Source organism: Nansenia antarctica, assembly GCF_963989245.1.
Source record: "Nansenia antarctica genome assembly, chromosome: 12".
NCBI classification, from domain to species: domain Eukaryota; kingdom Metazoa; phylum Chordata; class Actinopteri; order Argentiniformes; family Microstomatidae; genus Nansenia; species Nansenia antarctica.
The window spans coordinates 24502859-24516708 of record NC_137682.1 but is presented as its reverse complement, the minus strand read 5'-3'; the positions used below and the strand labels follow the sequence as shown (position 1 = coordinate 24516708).

General features: G+C 41.5%; 1 protein-coding gene across 1 annotated transcript in view; it reads left to right on the top strand.

Moving 5' to 3' along the window:
- fchsd2 (FCH and double SH3 domains 2) overlaps nucleotides 1-13850 on the top strand; it is a gene marked incomplete at both ends in the record, with an annotated part of 65645 nt that overhangs the window by 15887 nt on the left and 35908 nt on the right. Inside the window, one exon of the mRNA XM_080542912.1 lies at nucleotides 12331-12376. Coding sequence (XP_080399038.1) covers nucleotides 12331-12376 — 46 coding nt within the window. The remainder of the gene's footprint in view (nucleotides 1-12330; nucleotides 12377-13850) is intronic.

The following is a 13850-nucleotide window of genomic DNA, read 5'->3' as shown; positions in this document are numbered from 1 at the left end:
TTTTGGGCCGCGGTCTGCTGAAATAAGTTATTTTCAATGAAAATCACCAGAGACAAAATTACAAATAATATATATATATATACAGTATTTTTAAAAAAAAAGATAATACATTCTGAGCGGCCCAGAGTCTCGCGGCCCTCCTGGCATTTGCCAGGCATGCCCGGTGGCCAGTCCGCCACTGTAGGTAGGCATCAGGCCCCCATCAACTCAGAAAAGCAATAAAATAAATGAACACATTCAAAATCATAAACCACCCCTCCCTCCTCCCCACAGTTATAAAGGTGCTCCCTTCCCTAAACACCTTCTCACATGTCTCCTTCCCCACATACATCCTCATCACCCCCACATCCCTTCTCACCAGAGCCTTAAACACCTCCCACACATCCACCACCCTCTTTTCATAATGAGCCACATTCCTTCTCACCCTGACAACATTCCTGTGACTCAATACATAATTCAAATTCACATGACAGCCTTTCTTCTTTCCCACCACCCCAATCAACCACAGGTCCTTCCAACTAAGCCACGGCGCCAAGTGGGAGAATAGCACTGGGGACCATTTTACAGAGGTGCCATTTCTGAATATAACTAACTTATCTAACAAAATCAGATTGAGAATCATTAGTCCAGGATTTCAATATTCCATGACAGAGACACAACCAACTTTTAAAAATAACTGATGACTACCCCTCATTGGGGGACGACTTGGTTATCAACTTGCTTTCATTTTTCTTGTATGAATATCTTTTAGGAGGTATTGTTGTTGTTACTTGAAAACACATGCTGTTGGAAAAGGCTGAGATTCAAACTCTCGCGCTTTAAACAACTAAACCACAGCACCAGGTATATGTAGCCATAGAAAATCTAAACATTTCAACCAGTGAAAATCCCGCCTTGCAGTTGGAGATTCAAACTCAGCCATGGTGCAGGTGACCCAATGTAGCACTACGGATCTAGTTTTAAAAGGGCAATCTGGGATTCAAACAAAAACAGAGTGGTCTGCGGTTCTGAGGGGGTAACACAGTTTAACTAAGCTAATGAGGCATTTCTTTCTTTTTAAAGTCATTAACAATAAATTAACTTCCAAAAGGCTCTTTGGACAAAATAGATCAGTCCGGTTGTTTCCACATCTGAAACTTCTCTCCGTTTCCATCGTCTCCAAAATGAATGTTGTTGCAACAGGACTGTTTGAGGTCGTCTTTGAGCTTGCTTTACTATTTTTTAATCTCTGAATCGTGGCATGTCATTCAGCAAAACAACATTGTTATTTACTCACAGTAGGGAATTTTGGAAATGGCAATATTATCAGCATAAAATAGTTTTTGCCATTTAGGGTTGGGCGGTGTATTTATTCACACCTTTATACCCACCCTAAATATTTCCAAGGTGGTAATTATACAATATAAATAAAAAAGATTATGTCACAGGGGGATGGCGGAAGCTGCTGGGGCTTCATATATTTAATATTGAAAAGCTAAATTATTAATGCTACTGCTATACCATCTTCCCCACTGCCCATGTTCACAAGCAAAAGGGCAAAGTTAGCTGGAAAGATAGTGATTTTTTAATGGGTGCTATTTTGGCAAAGAAATAGGCAAAATGTAACAGATCTCTCCCTCACTCCTTTGTACAGCAGTGTGACTGTGTGAAGTAAGCGTGTGGCACCAGCCCGTCCCGTCTCCCTCAGCTGAGAGACAGAAACCACTCTGCCTCTCTCCCACTCGCTCCTCACATAATGGAGCAGAAATGTTCTGATGGTATTGAAAAGCACACCATGGGCATTTTCCAATCCCGCTGGTTACCTTATCAGTGTCACATCACCCACTCTAATAATCAGATATATGAGCAGATTCACAAGGTCTTATCGATTGCTGCCTGTCACTTCCATTTCTTTTAAATCCCCACGGGTATACATTCACAACGGCTATAGCATTGTGATCATCGGTAGAGGGCCTAACTTTGCACTCAAGCTACCGCTGAACATTCATACCCTGGAACAGGATCTCCTGTTTACTAAACAAGCGTTTTAACCAGCTATGCCACAGCACAAGGTGCTAAACTGAGTTTAACTCACCATCTTACCATCAAAAGTTGACTTAGACTAGTTTGGCTCTAAGCTACAAAGGTGACTATGCTACACTGGGAATCAACTGCAAATCCACTGAACATCAACCCAAGATCAACCAATCTATGGCTGTTTTTATTTAAAATAGGCCTATATGATGATACCCGATAGAGGTCAGTGATGTGAAGCTTCCATTTTACTTTGGCTAGTTTAAGCTTAGTTTGCAAGCTCCAAGTTTGTTGGTTGATTTTAATCAGTGTTGACTTTCTAACTAGTTTAACAGATGAATTGTTGGTTTGGCGTCTGAGTTGATCATTTGTATTAGAAGTAAAATATCTGCCCCATCACAGTCGAGTCCACAATGACGCAGTGCTGCCAAATCTATGATATCAGACAAATTCAAAATGGACAGCCATCAGCTAAGAGGTTGTGCTAAACAAAAAAAGAAAAACAATCACGGCACATAGCCACGATTCAGAATGTACCCGCAATCGCAAACTTTTTTGTTCAGAAAGAAGCAAGGACAGAGACATCGTCAGCAGGAGCAGGAGGCACTAGCAGCAAAGCTAATATTCGTGCTAGCAGTGAAGCTAACGTTTAGCTTTTATTTCGTTTTACGTAGCCTAGCTTTTTTGCTCCAAACCAGTTAATGGAAACGCACATTATTTGCATTTTCTTTTTGCAAACTTTCCAAAGTTTGCTTAAAATTCGTTTGACATTTTATGGAAACACGGCTACAGTCTCGTCTGCCGTAGGCTACATGTACTAAGTGATACATGGGTGTAAGACTTCTGTTTTAGGGTGTGTTCAAAAGCAAGGACTGTGTGATCATCTAATTATGTCTAGTTATGTGTTTTAGCATGTTGTGATGTGCTAAACATGCAATTAGATTAATTAATTAGTTAATTAATTAAAATTAATTAATTAGATAAGTTCCTTTTTAGCACTCGCTATTAGCAGCTGTTTTGCCTGTGTTTTGATTCTGAATGCATTTCTCCGCTATTTGGTTTGAGGTGGGCCAACAATCAAATAAGCATATTTCAACGACACGTCATTTGAGAGCTTACAATTTACACTTTCATAATGTCGATTTTTTTTTTTCAAATGACCATGAGGACTCGAGTACTTTTTAACCAGAGCCTGTCACATGTCATTACACCGTCTACGGCTGTATTGCATATGACAAATCAACAAAAAAAAAACTTTTTTTTTTTCATAATTTTTTTTTATTGGCGAACAAAGGCATACAAGTCAGGGACAAGAATATACAAATGCAAAGTATACAAATGACTTAAGAAAAACTAAACGACAGTTTTTTTTTCTTTATCCCCCATTTGGTGTTCGAACAGAGAACTAGAACACCTTTCTTTTCTTTTATTTTTACCCCCTAAACACCCACCCAGCCCAAACTCTCAAGTGAGAGACAAAACAAGACAAAAATAAAAAATAAATACATATTAAATAAATTTAAAAAAACAAGCAGCAAAAACTAAATTTGTAAATTAAGTAAAATAAATATTGTAATAAATAAAGTTTTAAAAAAAACATAGTAAATGAAATGAAATTAAACAGGGAGAAAAGTACAAAAGAACAGATACACTGGGTGCTCACCTCAAACAATAAACAAATTAATCAATCAGGATCCAGAGAGGAAAGTGTATTTATATAAGAAATGATAGGTTGCCATCTTTTATAGAAATTCGCTATCGAGCCTCTTAGTGAATATTTCACCTTTTCTAGTGACAAACATGAGATCAAGTCGTTTAGCCAGGTCGTAGTAGAAGGTGGAGTTGGACTTTTCCACTGCAACAGAATATGAGCTACGGGCTATGAGTGAGGAAAAGGCAACAACATCAGAATGTTTTTGGGTGAGACTGGCTGGTATACGGGGTACTCCAAAGATGGCTATCAAAGGGCAGGGTTCTACTGTAACCTTGAGGGCATCGCTTAGTGTCTTAGAGAAACCAGACCAGAAATCTGCTAATTTTGGACAAGAAAAAAACATATGAGTGTGATCGGCCGGTGACGAGCCACACCTATCACAGGTATCACCTGTACCCGGAAACAACTTACTGAGCCTGGCTTTTGTCAAATGGATCCTATGTAGGACCTTAAATTGAATCAAGCTTAGACGGGCACACAAAGTTGTTGAGTTGACCCTGATTAGGGCCTCCTCCCACCAATCGTCCGTTATCTCGAGTCCAAGTTCCTCTTCCCATTTACCCCTAACCCTCGCAAGAGAGGCCACACGTGAGGATGATATAATGTCATATAAAACTGAGATCATACAACGTGCCACAGGGAGAGAGAAGAGAGCACCTCAGAGACCAGAGAGCCACTGGAAGCTGAGGGAAGGATGTGAAATGGGTGCGAGCATAATTACGGGCCTGAAAATATCGGAACAGATGAGAGTGGGGCAAATTATATTTAACACGGAGATCAGTGAAGGTGGCAAATGAGCCCTCTAAATATAAATCGTTGAAACAAACCAGGCCTCTCTCCTTCCACAAATTGAAAGCGGTATCTAACCTAGAGGGCAGAAACAAGTGGTTATTACTAATGGGGCTGCATGGGGTCGGGGCAGAAAGTTTGAAATGTTGCCTGAATTGTTTCCAAATTTTCAAGGAAGAGAGTAGAATTGGGTTACTAATGTATTTGGGACAACAGGAACGCAGAGGGGCACAAACCAACGCTGCCAGGGAGGATGGGCGGGAAGAACTGTCTTCCATTATGCACCAATCAAGGTTGGGCGAGTTACACCACACATGAATTTTCTGAAGATTAGCCGCCCAATAATAAAACTAAAGTTTAGGCAACGCAAGGCCTCCTTCCCGTTTACAAATCAACTTTGATTTCATTTAATTTGATCATCATATTTTGTCTCTTCAAAGAATAGGCTATGTAGCATTCAATGCAATTCTGTATGCGTTTGTAGTAAGACCATTGAAATAGTAACATAGCCTACAAATTGTTTCTATTGTGTGACAAAATGTCTGTGCCATCAAATTAAAAAGTTAGGAAAAGCTTAGTCTGGAGCCCAGTGAAAGTTGCCAAATTCCAGTTCTTTAATCCATGGTTATGTTGGGAGAGGAAAATAATATAACCAGGGGTGCACATAACTGGTGCGCAGGTGCGCATGCGTGGTCAAAATAACGGATGCGCACAAGAAAATACAAAGAGGCGCTTTTGCGTTCCAATATTTTTGCCATTTTTGGGACACAATTACTGAAACATTCAGATTGTCTTCATACAGTACATCACTGGTAAGATGACAAATGTGTTAATGTTAATAATTAGTCGTTAATCGTGTAACTTTTAGCCATTGTTCCCAAATTGCGTCAGATGGTGGCGATCAGGGATTCCCTTGTGCATATTCTGTGTACCGCCCACCCCACAGCCTCGAGAACTGCGCCAAGTCAGCTGATCGCATGGTTCCATACTGTGAGACACTAATCGCTCCATTGTCAAGTTGTTAAGCTTTTATTTACAGAAAGGGGGTGCAGAAAGAACAGAACAACTAAAGAAGACGTGATGAGAATGGCATTTCCTTTGTGAAAGTAGGAAAGTTTCACAACATTAGATGGTCTGCATGGAGACAAGACACTGTTGAAAATATGGAGGCTATTACTGCCATTCAAATTCAAGTGGCTACAAGTGATGACAGTGACCTAAAACACATCTGCACAGAGCGTTTCCAGTGTTTCCTAGACAACATACTTGACACTGGAAACATTTTACAGTTCACCTCGCTCAGGTTCCAGCAAGAGAATTTGACTATTGGTGAATGCAAAGATGAGCTCATGGTAGCTATTGGACAGCTGTCCCACGTCCGCTTGATGGGTCCACGGTTGCCGCTGCATTGATTGGCCGACGCGGTTCAGCTGTGCGAGCGGATAGTAGCGGCCTCTGACCACTTTGCCTAGGGGTCCGGGGTGCTGTCCCCGGTGCTGAATCCCTGGCTCAGGGGTGGTGGTGAGAGGGATGCCACAACATCTATCTATTAAATGTATTCAGTGGAATCTATTAACCTTCTACATGTGAAAATAACATTATTTAGCATTATGCACACACAAATATTCTAAGAACTAAAATGTGAGTAGGCTGCATTTGTTTTAATTGGACTACAGGATTTTGTGAGACTGTGGCGTGTGGTCCACGTGTTAAAAAGAAGAATAGCTGGCTAGTGAATTCTATGTTTGAACCCGTATCCTCCACCCTTTGAGCCCACCCTCAAAATGTTCATCCTCCTCATCCACAATACTAAAAGAAAAGCTGGATAATAACAATTTGTGTGTTTCTCTGTTTTTTGTGTGGGTTTTTTAAGTTGGTGTATTTTGATCACTGGCCATGGATACAATATGGAATCGTAGACATGTGTTTATTCATTCGAGGGTCAAGCATTGCGTCCCGCTCCAAACTTTTTTGTGGGCCTAAGCACTTGTTTGTGTGTGGTGTTTCCACCCCCCAGGGTCATTCTGAGAACTTGGGGAGCACTAACTGAAACAATAAGTCTGTCAATATTTTGTATGTTTTTCTGAGTTTCTGAGTTGGTCTGTGTTGGACGATGAAGACCCCCCCCTTCTTTCTGAGTTAACACTCCCCTCAGGCTGAGTACACTGGGTCAAGTGTACCCCATGCAATAAACTTGCTTAATTTGTAATCTTTGAACTTTACATCATTGATGACCTCCATGACTGTTACGTTCTGTGTAATTGTATGTTGTATTTGTATATTTGTACATCGTATGTTTTTAATTGTGACTCCTTTCGTGATTGCAAGCCAAGTTTACCATCTGGGACAATAAAGTAAACATAACTGAGTTTGAAAGTAACAAAGACCTTGTGTGGTGGAATGTGTGGAATATGTTATGTTTGTCTGTTTGGCCAGCCAGGTGAGATGATTCACATTTACCATGAAATGAAACTGATTACCCCCGCAGTGGAGCAAACTTAATAGTGCATATAAATGCTTCTAAAGGTGACCCCAAACCAAAGTAACTAAAGGTTTATATTGTGTTTTCATGCTTTTGTAACATATCAACAAGCAGTACACACCGCACGCCACCCTCAAACCACCAAGCCCAAAACATCTCCCCAAGGTGGCAGGTCAGGGTCAGACCTTGAGGCCATGGCCCTGGGCTGTTCCTCAGAGGTGGACACAAAAAAGGCTGAGGCTTTGGGCCAAGTGACATTAAGTTTGATTTTCATATCAAATCATTTCTGGGTAAACATAAGGTCACCTACTTTGATTGTTTACAATTAAAATGGTCAAAAATAAACAGAAATCACTGGACTTGTCGCTGGCATTGACAGTTTGTTCCTAGGTTCAATCTTAGTCAGCTGGCTATACCAATTCCTTCACAGCCTACTGTGTCTCTTATGTGGATGTAAGCAGTATTTCTCTTTGCAGTTGGATGGTATTACATTTTTGGTTAATTGCGTTGTAGCTAGCTTTATAAAATTGCTCTATTGTTTTATGATATAACTCTACTAATGTAAGTTAGCAAACGTTATGCTAATGTAGATCGTTTTTTTCTGTTATAAAATACAACTCTGATAGATCAAATCCCCCCCACACACACTCTGTTGATCAATCCCTCCACCCCACCCCCTCGACATTGACTCTCAGTACCCCCCCCACACACACACTACTGCTGGTGGCACACAGCCCTGGTCAATGTGAACACTCAATTACCCTTTGCACTACTGCTGTTTACAAATACTATTTTTGCACGTATGGTACATACATACAGATATATACTGTACATAGAGGGACCTTCATGGTAAATAGTTATATTTTTAGAACATGCCCTGCGGGCGACTCACGTGGACCCTGTGTTGGCTCCCCCTGCTATAGACCATGCTGTACATAGCTTACTACTATCCTCTCCTGTACATACCTGGATACCTGGATACTTATATACCATACTGTAACTATCACTATCATGTTTTATATCACTATTTGCACTTCTGGTTAGATGCTAAACTGCATTTTGTTGTTATATTATTAGTTTATATGATTGAGTTGTACTACCCAGAGCAAGCTTCTTATTGGAATATTGCATGACCAGGTCTCACTGCTGACACCAAAGCCTCTGAACCTGTTTGATTCATCATCATACACTTTGAACTGAGCGTTTGAGGGAGAGTAGACAGGCCTGGATTTCTACACAAAGCATATGGAAACCTGTATAAAACCTATTTTTTCATTCGTTTGTTTTCCAAAATTCGAACCTAAATACTGGGAATGACTATTTTGACTCAAATGGACCTTTAAGGACGCTGTCAGCTAAACTCTGCTTAGTGCCGCACTTTTGTTTTGCAGAAGCATAGATGCCCTTCACTGGACGTGAACAGACTTGTCAGATCGCAAATTGTTAACACAACCTTGTTATAAGGCTCAATTTCTCTCTCTCTCTCTCTCTCTCTCTCTCTCTCTCTCTCTCTCTCTCTCTCTCTCTCTCTCTCTCTCTCTCTCTCTCTCTCTCTCTCTCTCTCTCTCTCTCACATACACACACATCTAACAATTATTTTGTTATTGATTCATCTATAGATTATTTTATCAATGAATCGATTAGTCTACACGATTAATTTACACACAAAAAACATGCTTTTGAATGCAATGATATTGATATAACTTTGCCAAATGCATAACGTGTGGGCACAATAAAGACCATTCATTCATTCATTCACAATGCCGTCCTTCACTGGTCACATACTATATTTTATATTCAAATTGTACCAATTGTTGATATGACAGTTCATCATGACTTGGGTGCACGGTTATGGCAGAAATGATAATCATGATTATTTTTGCTCAATATTGTAAACACAATTATTAATCACGATTATTCATCCATTTTGGGGAACACAATTATTTTATTGCCCTTTGTAGCCTAAATCAAAAGAAAACTGCCTTCACAATAATAATGTATTTTATAAACCTATAAATAAATAAACTCAAATGTACACATTTATTAATCAAAATAGGACTTTCTTCGCATTAATTCAGTCTTCTTAAGGCTACATATTAATACATATTAATACAATTTTACAACAAACAAAAAAGGTTGCCACCACATGGCACAAAATAAAAAGGATATATCCCTAACAAGAAGGTGAGTTACATTACACCTGCAGGGTTTCTCCAAAAAATATAGCAAAAAAACCGATTGGACGCATGTCTTTTGCCAAATGGAAGGCGATAGCTTCTGTTATTTAAATATGTCTTTGAGAATGTGTTGAATATTGATAATGTGTTGGATATTGATAATGTGTTGGATATTGACCTGCGTTATACAATCATGTCGTCCTTATGGATGCTACTTTATAATGACTTTTCAGGTGGTTGAAAAGATTAGTCGTGTTGCAGCTTGGCGCTGACACAACGCGAATGCAGACTTTGCACAGTATGTGTTTAGGGTTTTTTCTGCATTGATCTAAAAGAAATCACTGATTATCCGTTCATTATCATTTTAAATACTTACAAAATATCGTTTAATGAATACATTTTTAAATAAAGGATATCAAAGGTTGGCTATCGTTTGACAACAAAATTTCCCCATTAGGGACAATAAAGGTTTTCAATCAATTCAATCAATATAAATATAAATAAAGGATACATTATCATCATTATCAATCAATAGTAAAATGTGTTATTTGCACTAACATATATTGCTTTTTCCAAATCTTTGTATTTGGACAAGTAACTTAAAAGACAAGTTAAAAAGATAAAAGATAAGTACCTGAAAAAGATTAATGTCAAGCCCTGGATAGCGTTGAAAACCCCCGCAGATGACAGCGTGTAGGATGAATGATAAACTGCACTGCACATGACTATTGTTTAATATTTACTATACAGAGTATAGTATGGGGCGGCTGTGGCACAGGAGGTAGAGCTGCCGTCTAATGATCGCAAGGTTGGCAGATCGGCGGTTCGAGCCCCAGCTGTCCACAGGTCGAAGTGTCCTTGGGCAAGACACTGAACCCCAAATTGCTCCCAGTGAGCGGGCCGGCGCCTTGCATGGTAGCTTGCCGCCATTGGTGTGTGAATGTGTGTGTGAATGTGTGTGTGAATGAGTGAATGAGAGGCCGTTGTAAAGCGCTTTGGATAAAGGCGCTATATAAGTCAGAAAAGAAAAAGAAAGAAAAAGAGTATAAAACCTCCAGATATAACTGCGTTACATAGCTAGATTACAGAAATGTTTGGGGAGGGGTTGGCTATCGTTTTATAGGACAACTTTACTAGTCAGTCACGCAAGCATACACTGTCATTGAATGGAGCACTTTCAACGTGTCATTTTTCAAATTTAGCAATGGCTGCCTAGTTCCATAGCCTGCCAGTTAGCATCAACACTTCTCTTACAGTGCTGTGCTGTCCTGGCTGCGTGTCAACTTCCTGCATGGCCTCGGGATGCTTCCGTGTCATGTCAAGCCATTTGGACGGATTCCCACTTCAGATGCTCTGGTTCTGAGCTTTGTGGAGGAACCACAAAGAATGTGACGGAACACAACCAGTGATATGTTGTTGAACTAAAAGGCATTACAATTTATATTGACAAAATCACATATATGTTTGTTTAAAATAATAATAAACGACTTGTCGATTATAAATAGGCAAATGTAGGCTACATAATCCCAATAATCGACTAATCGTTGCACAGACACAAAGGCTTGATGATGTAATTTCTTGTCTGGATTCTGAATTAGTGTTTAGGGAATTGTGGGTAATTATTCTCTCTAAGTGTCGTCTTCCTCTTCACTTCCTCCCTCCCTCACTCCCTCCCCTCCCTCCCTCCCCTCCCTCCCTCCCTCCCTCCCTCCCTCCCCTCCCTCCCTCCCCTCCCTCCCTCCCTCCCCTCCCTCCCTCCCTCCCCTCCCTCCCCTCCCTCCCCTCCCTCCCTCCCTCCCCTCCCTCCCTCCCTCCCCTCCCTCCCTCCCTCCCCTCCCTCCCTCCCTCCCTCCCTCCCTCCCTCCCTCCCTCCCTCCCTCCCTCCCTCCCTCTGCAGATCTCCCTGACTGCAGCCCAGAGACACACACACTTATTGATTCAATCCTGATGAGTGATGGTCATTCTGAGCCAAGAGCTAAGCCATGTGTGGATGTGTGCTTTTGTCAGTATGTTTCTTAGTTGTTTTCTTTAACTGGGGGTCGTGCGTGTGGGTGTAGGTGTGGGTGTTAGTGTTGGTGTGGTGTATGTAGTGCAGGGGGGTGAGTGTGGGTGTAGGTGTGGGTGTTAGTGTTGGTGTGGTGTATGTAGTGCAGGGGGGTGAGTGTGGGTGTAGGTGTGGGTGTTAGTGTTGGTGCGGTGTATGTAGTGCAGGGGGGTGAGTGTGGGTGTAGGTGTGGGTGTTAGTGTTGGTGTGGTGTATGTAGTGCAGGGGGGTGAGTGTGGGTGTAGGTGTGGGTGTTAGTGTTGGTGTGGTGTATGTAATGCAGGGGGGTAGTGGAGTTGGTTTAAGGTTCCCTATAACTGTACCATTACTGCACAGGTATAACCGTACCCTCAGAGAAAGAACGAAGTAAGTTGAGAGAGAGAGAGAGAGAGATTTATAGAGAGTGTGTATATGTGTGGGTGTGGGTTCTCTGGTAACAAGCCCCTACAAGCAGGAGTCTAAGGGGTGAAAATACAGATTTAAGGGGCGATTCCATCATCATCATCATCCTTTGTTTTCTGTTTTACACGCACAATCTGCAGACCGACAACTGCACCTCAACATTCGATTCTTCTCTAGACCTTTCAAATGAACGTGAACAATGTTTTTTCTAGCCACAGCCACTGCTTCCCACTAGAATACTATTGTTGTATTCTTCTTCTTTTAGATCCAGGTTCAGATATACAGTATTTATGTAATGGTATATCTGTTTGGATCCTCTGCATTCCTGGGCTGTGATAAGGGGCTTCTCTGTTGCTGCCGACCGGAAGTTGCGGGGACAGAGGGGGAGAAAGGGGTAGGGGTAGAGCAGAGGATGGGTGCACAGAGGGGTAAAGGGATGGGGGTGAGATTGGGTGTAAGGATAAGGATGATGGGTAAGGATGATGGCAGAAAGGATATTACTTCCATAACTGTTAGGAGTCCACTCACTCATGGCAATGGGTTTAAAACCACAATCAGGAATAAAAACACTCACACTGAATAGACAACATGGATAGTTGAGAATAGGTCAGGATAGTTGAAAAGATGGGGAGGGAGAGAGTATGTCAATTGCGAACACACACAAAGTTTTTTCTGTCAATGCTAAAAACTCTTTGTTTTTCTTTTTTAGAACATACAGTCTGAAGAAGGGACAGTTGGAGAGGGACTATGCACAGGTGAGATGCTTCTTCCGTGTTCAAGCTAAATGTAGAGAGAGGCGCTAAATGGACAATTGAGTTCTTTGGAGAATTAGCCCATAGAAACATCTGTATTAACACGAACACTGCCTCAAAAACTACTTCTCCCAATCAAATCTGCAGACGGTGAGATATTTCTCTGGATTTGATCATGCAGGGAGTAAACCTCACTGTGCTTCTGAGCGAGTTCCATCTCTTTGACTTGTTTTTGAAAAGCAGGGTGTTGCAATTGACCCTTGTTACAGGGGTCCCCTGGTCTCCCATGGATGGAGGGTGGCAGGTAGCCTAGAGGTTAGAGAGGCCGGCTAGCAATCGGAAGGTCGCTGGTTCGATCCCCGCCTCAGGAGGGAGCTGCAAGTGTGCTGGTGACTGGAGGGTGGCTGGCATCATATCTAAGGTGCCTGCCACTGCCGCTGTGCTCTCGAGCAAGGCACTTAACTCCTAAATTGCTCCAGGGGTGCTGACTATGGCTGACATTTCATTGTACTCTGCACAATGACAGAAAGATTGAATCTAATCGTGGAGCTCCTTTTCGGTGATTTGTGCAAGACATAAAATCAAATGATGCTAAATTGGGGGGATTGTTGTTTTTTTCTCACAACATTTCCACAGTTGTGACAGTGTCTAGATATACCAAACTAATGTGTGGATTGTAGTCTGTCCTTGTCCTTATTCAAGGTAAGGACATTTGTGATTTTGTAATTTGGAAGAACTAGCCTATGTTGTAGTGTTTGGAGGTTGCTTTTAAGTGCACCAAAAAACAAACAATATTTTCACAGCACTCTCTTGTGCAGATTCTCTCTACACCAGAATTCAGATTTAAGAACCACATTGAGTTTTTTGTTGCTGCACCATTATGCTGTAGTCACATTCACTGGATGTATTTCACTTTTGGGGGGGTGACATTCAAAGCACGATATGCATGTTTAGAGCTCCTCTTTTCTCCCAGAGTCGGCTCTTTAAACCACACCATCAGCACTCCTCTCTCTGCCTCCTCCTTGTCTTCTTCACCCCAGCAAGAAAGGTTGCTTAGCAACAACCCCCCTCGCCTTAGTAAAGGAATGAAAAGATGAATGGATTTTCTCCTGATTGCAAAAGTGTGTTTGTGTGTGTGTGCGTGCGTGCACGTGTCTTTGTTTGTTGTGTGTGTTTTAAACGTCAAGTATGAAGAGCAACAGGAGAGGTGTGTGTCCAGCCATGGTTTATGTCAAGAGGCACAGATTGATAGAGGTTTAGTTCAGATTGATAGAGGTTTAGTTCAGATTGATAGAGGTTTAGTTCAAGGATGATGTCTAGCCAGTCACCCTACCCTACCCCTGTCCCCCTCCCTCTCTAGCCCCACTGAAGCTGGTGAGAGAGAGAGAGAGAGAGAGAGAGAGAGAGAGAGAGAGAGAGAGAGAGAGAGAGAGAGAGAGAGAGAGACAGAGAGAGAGAGAGAGAGAGAGATAAAGAG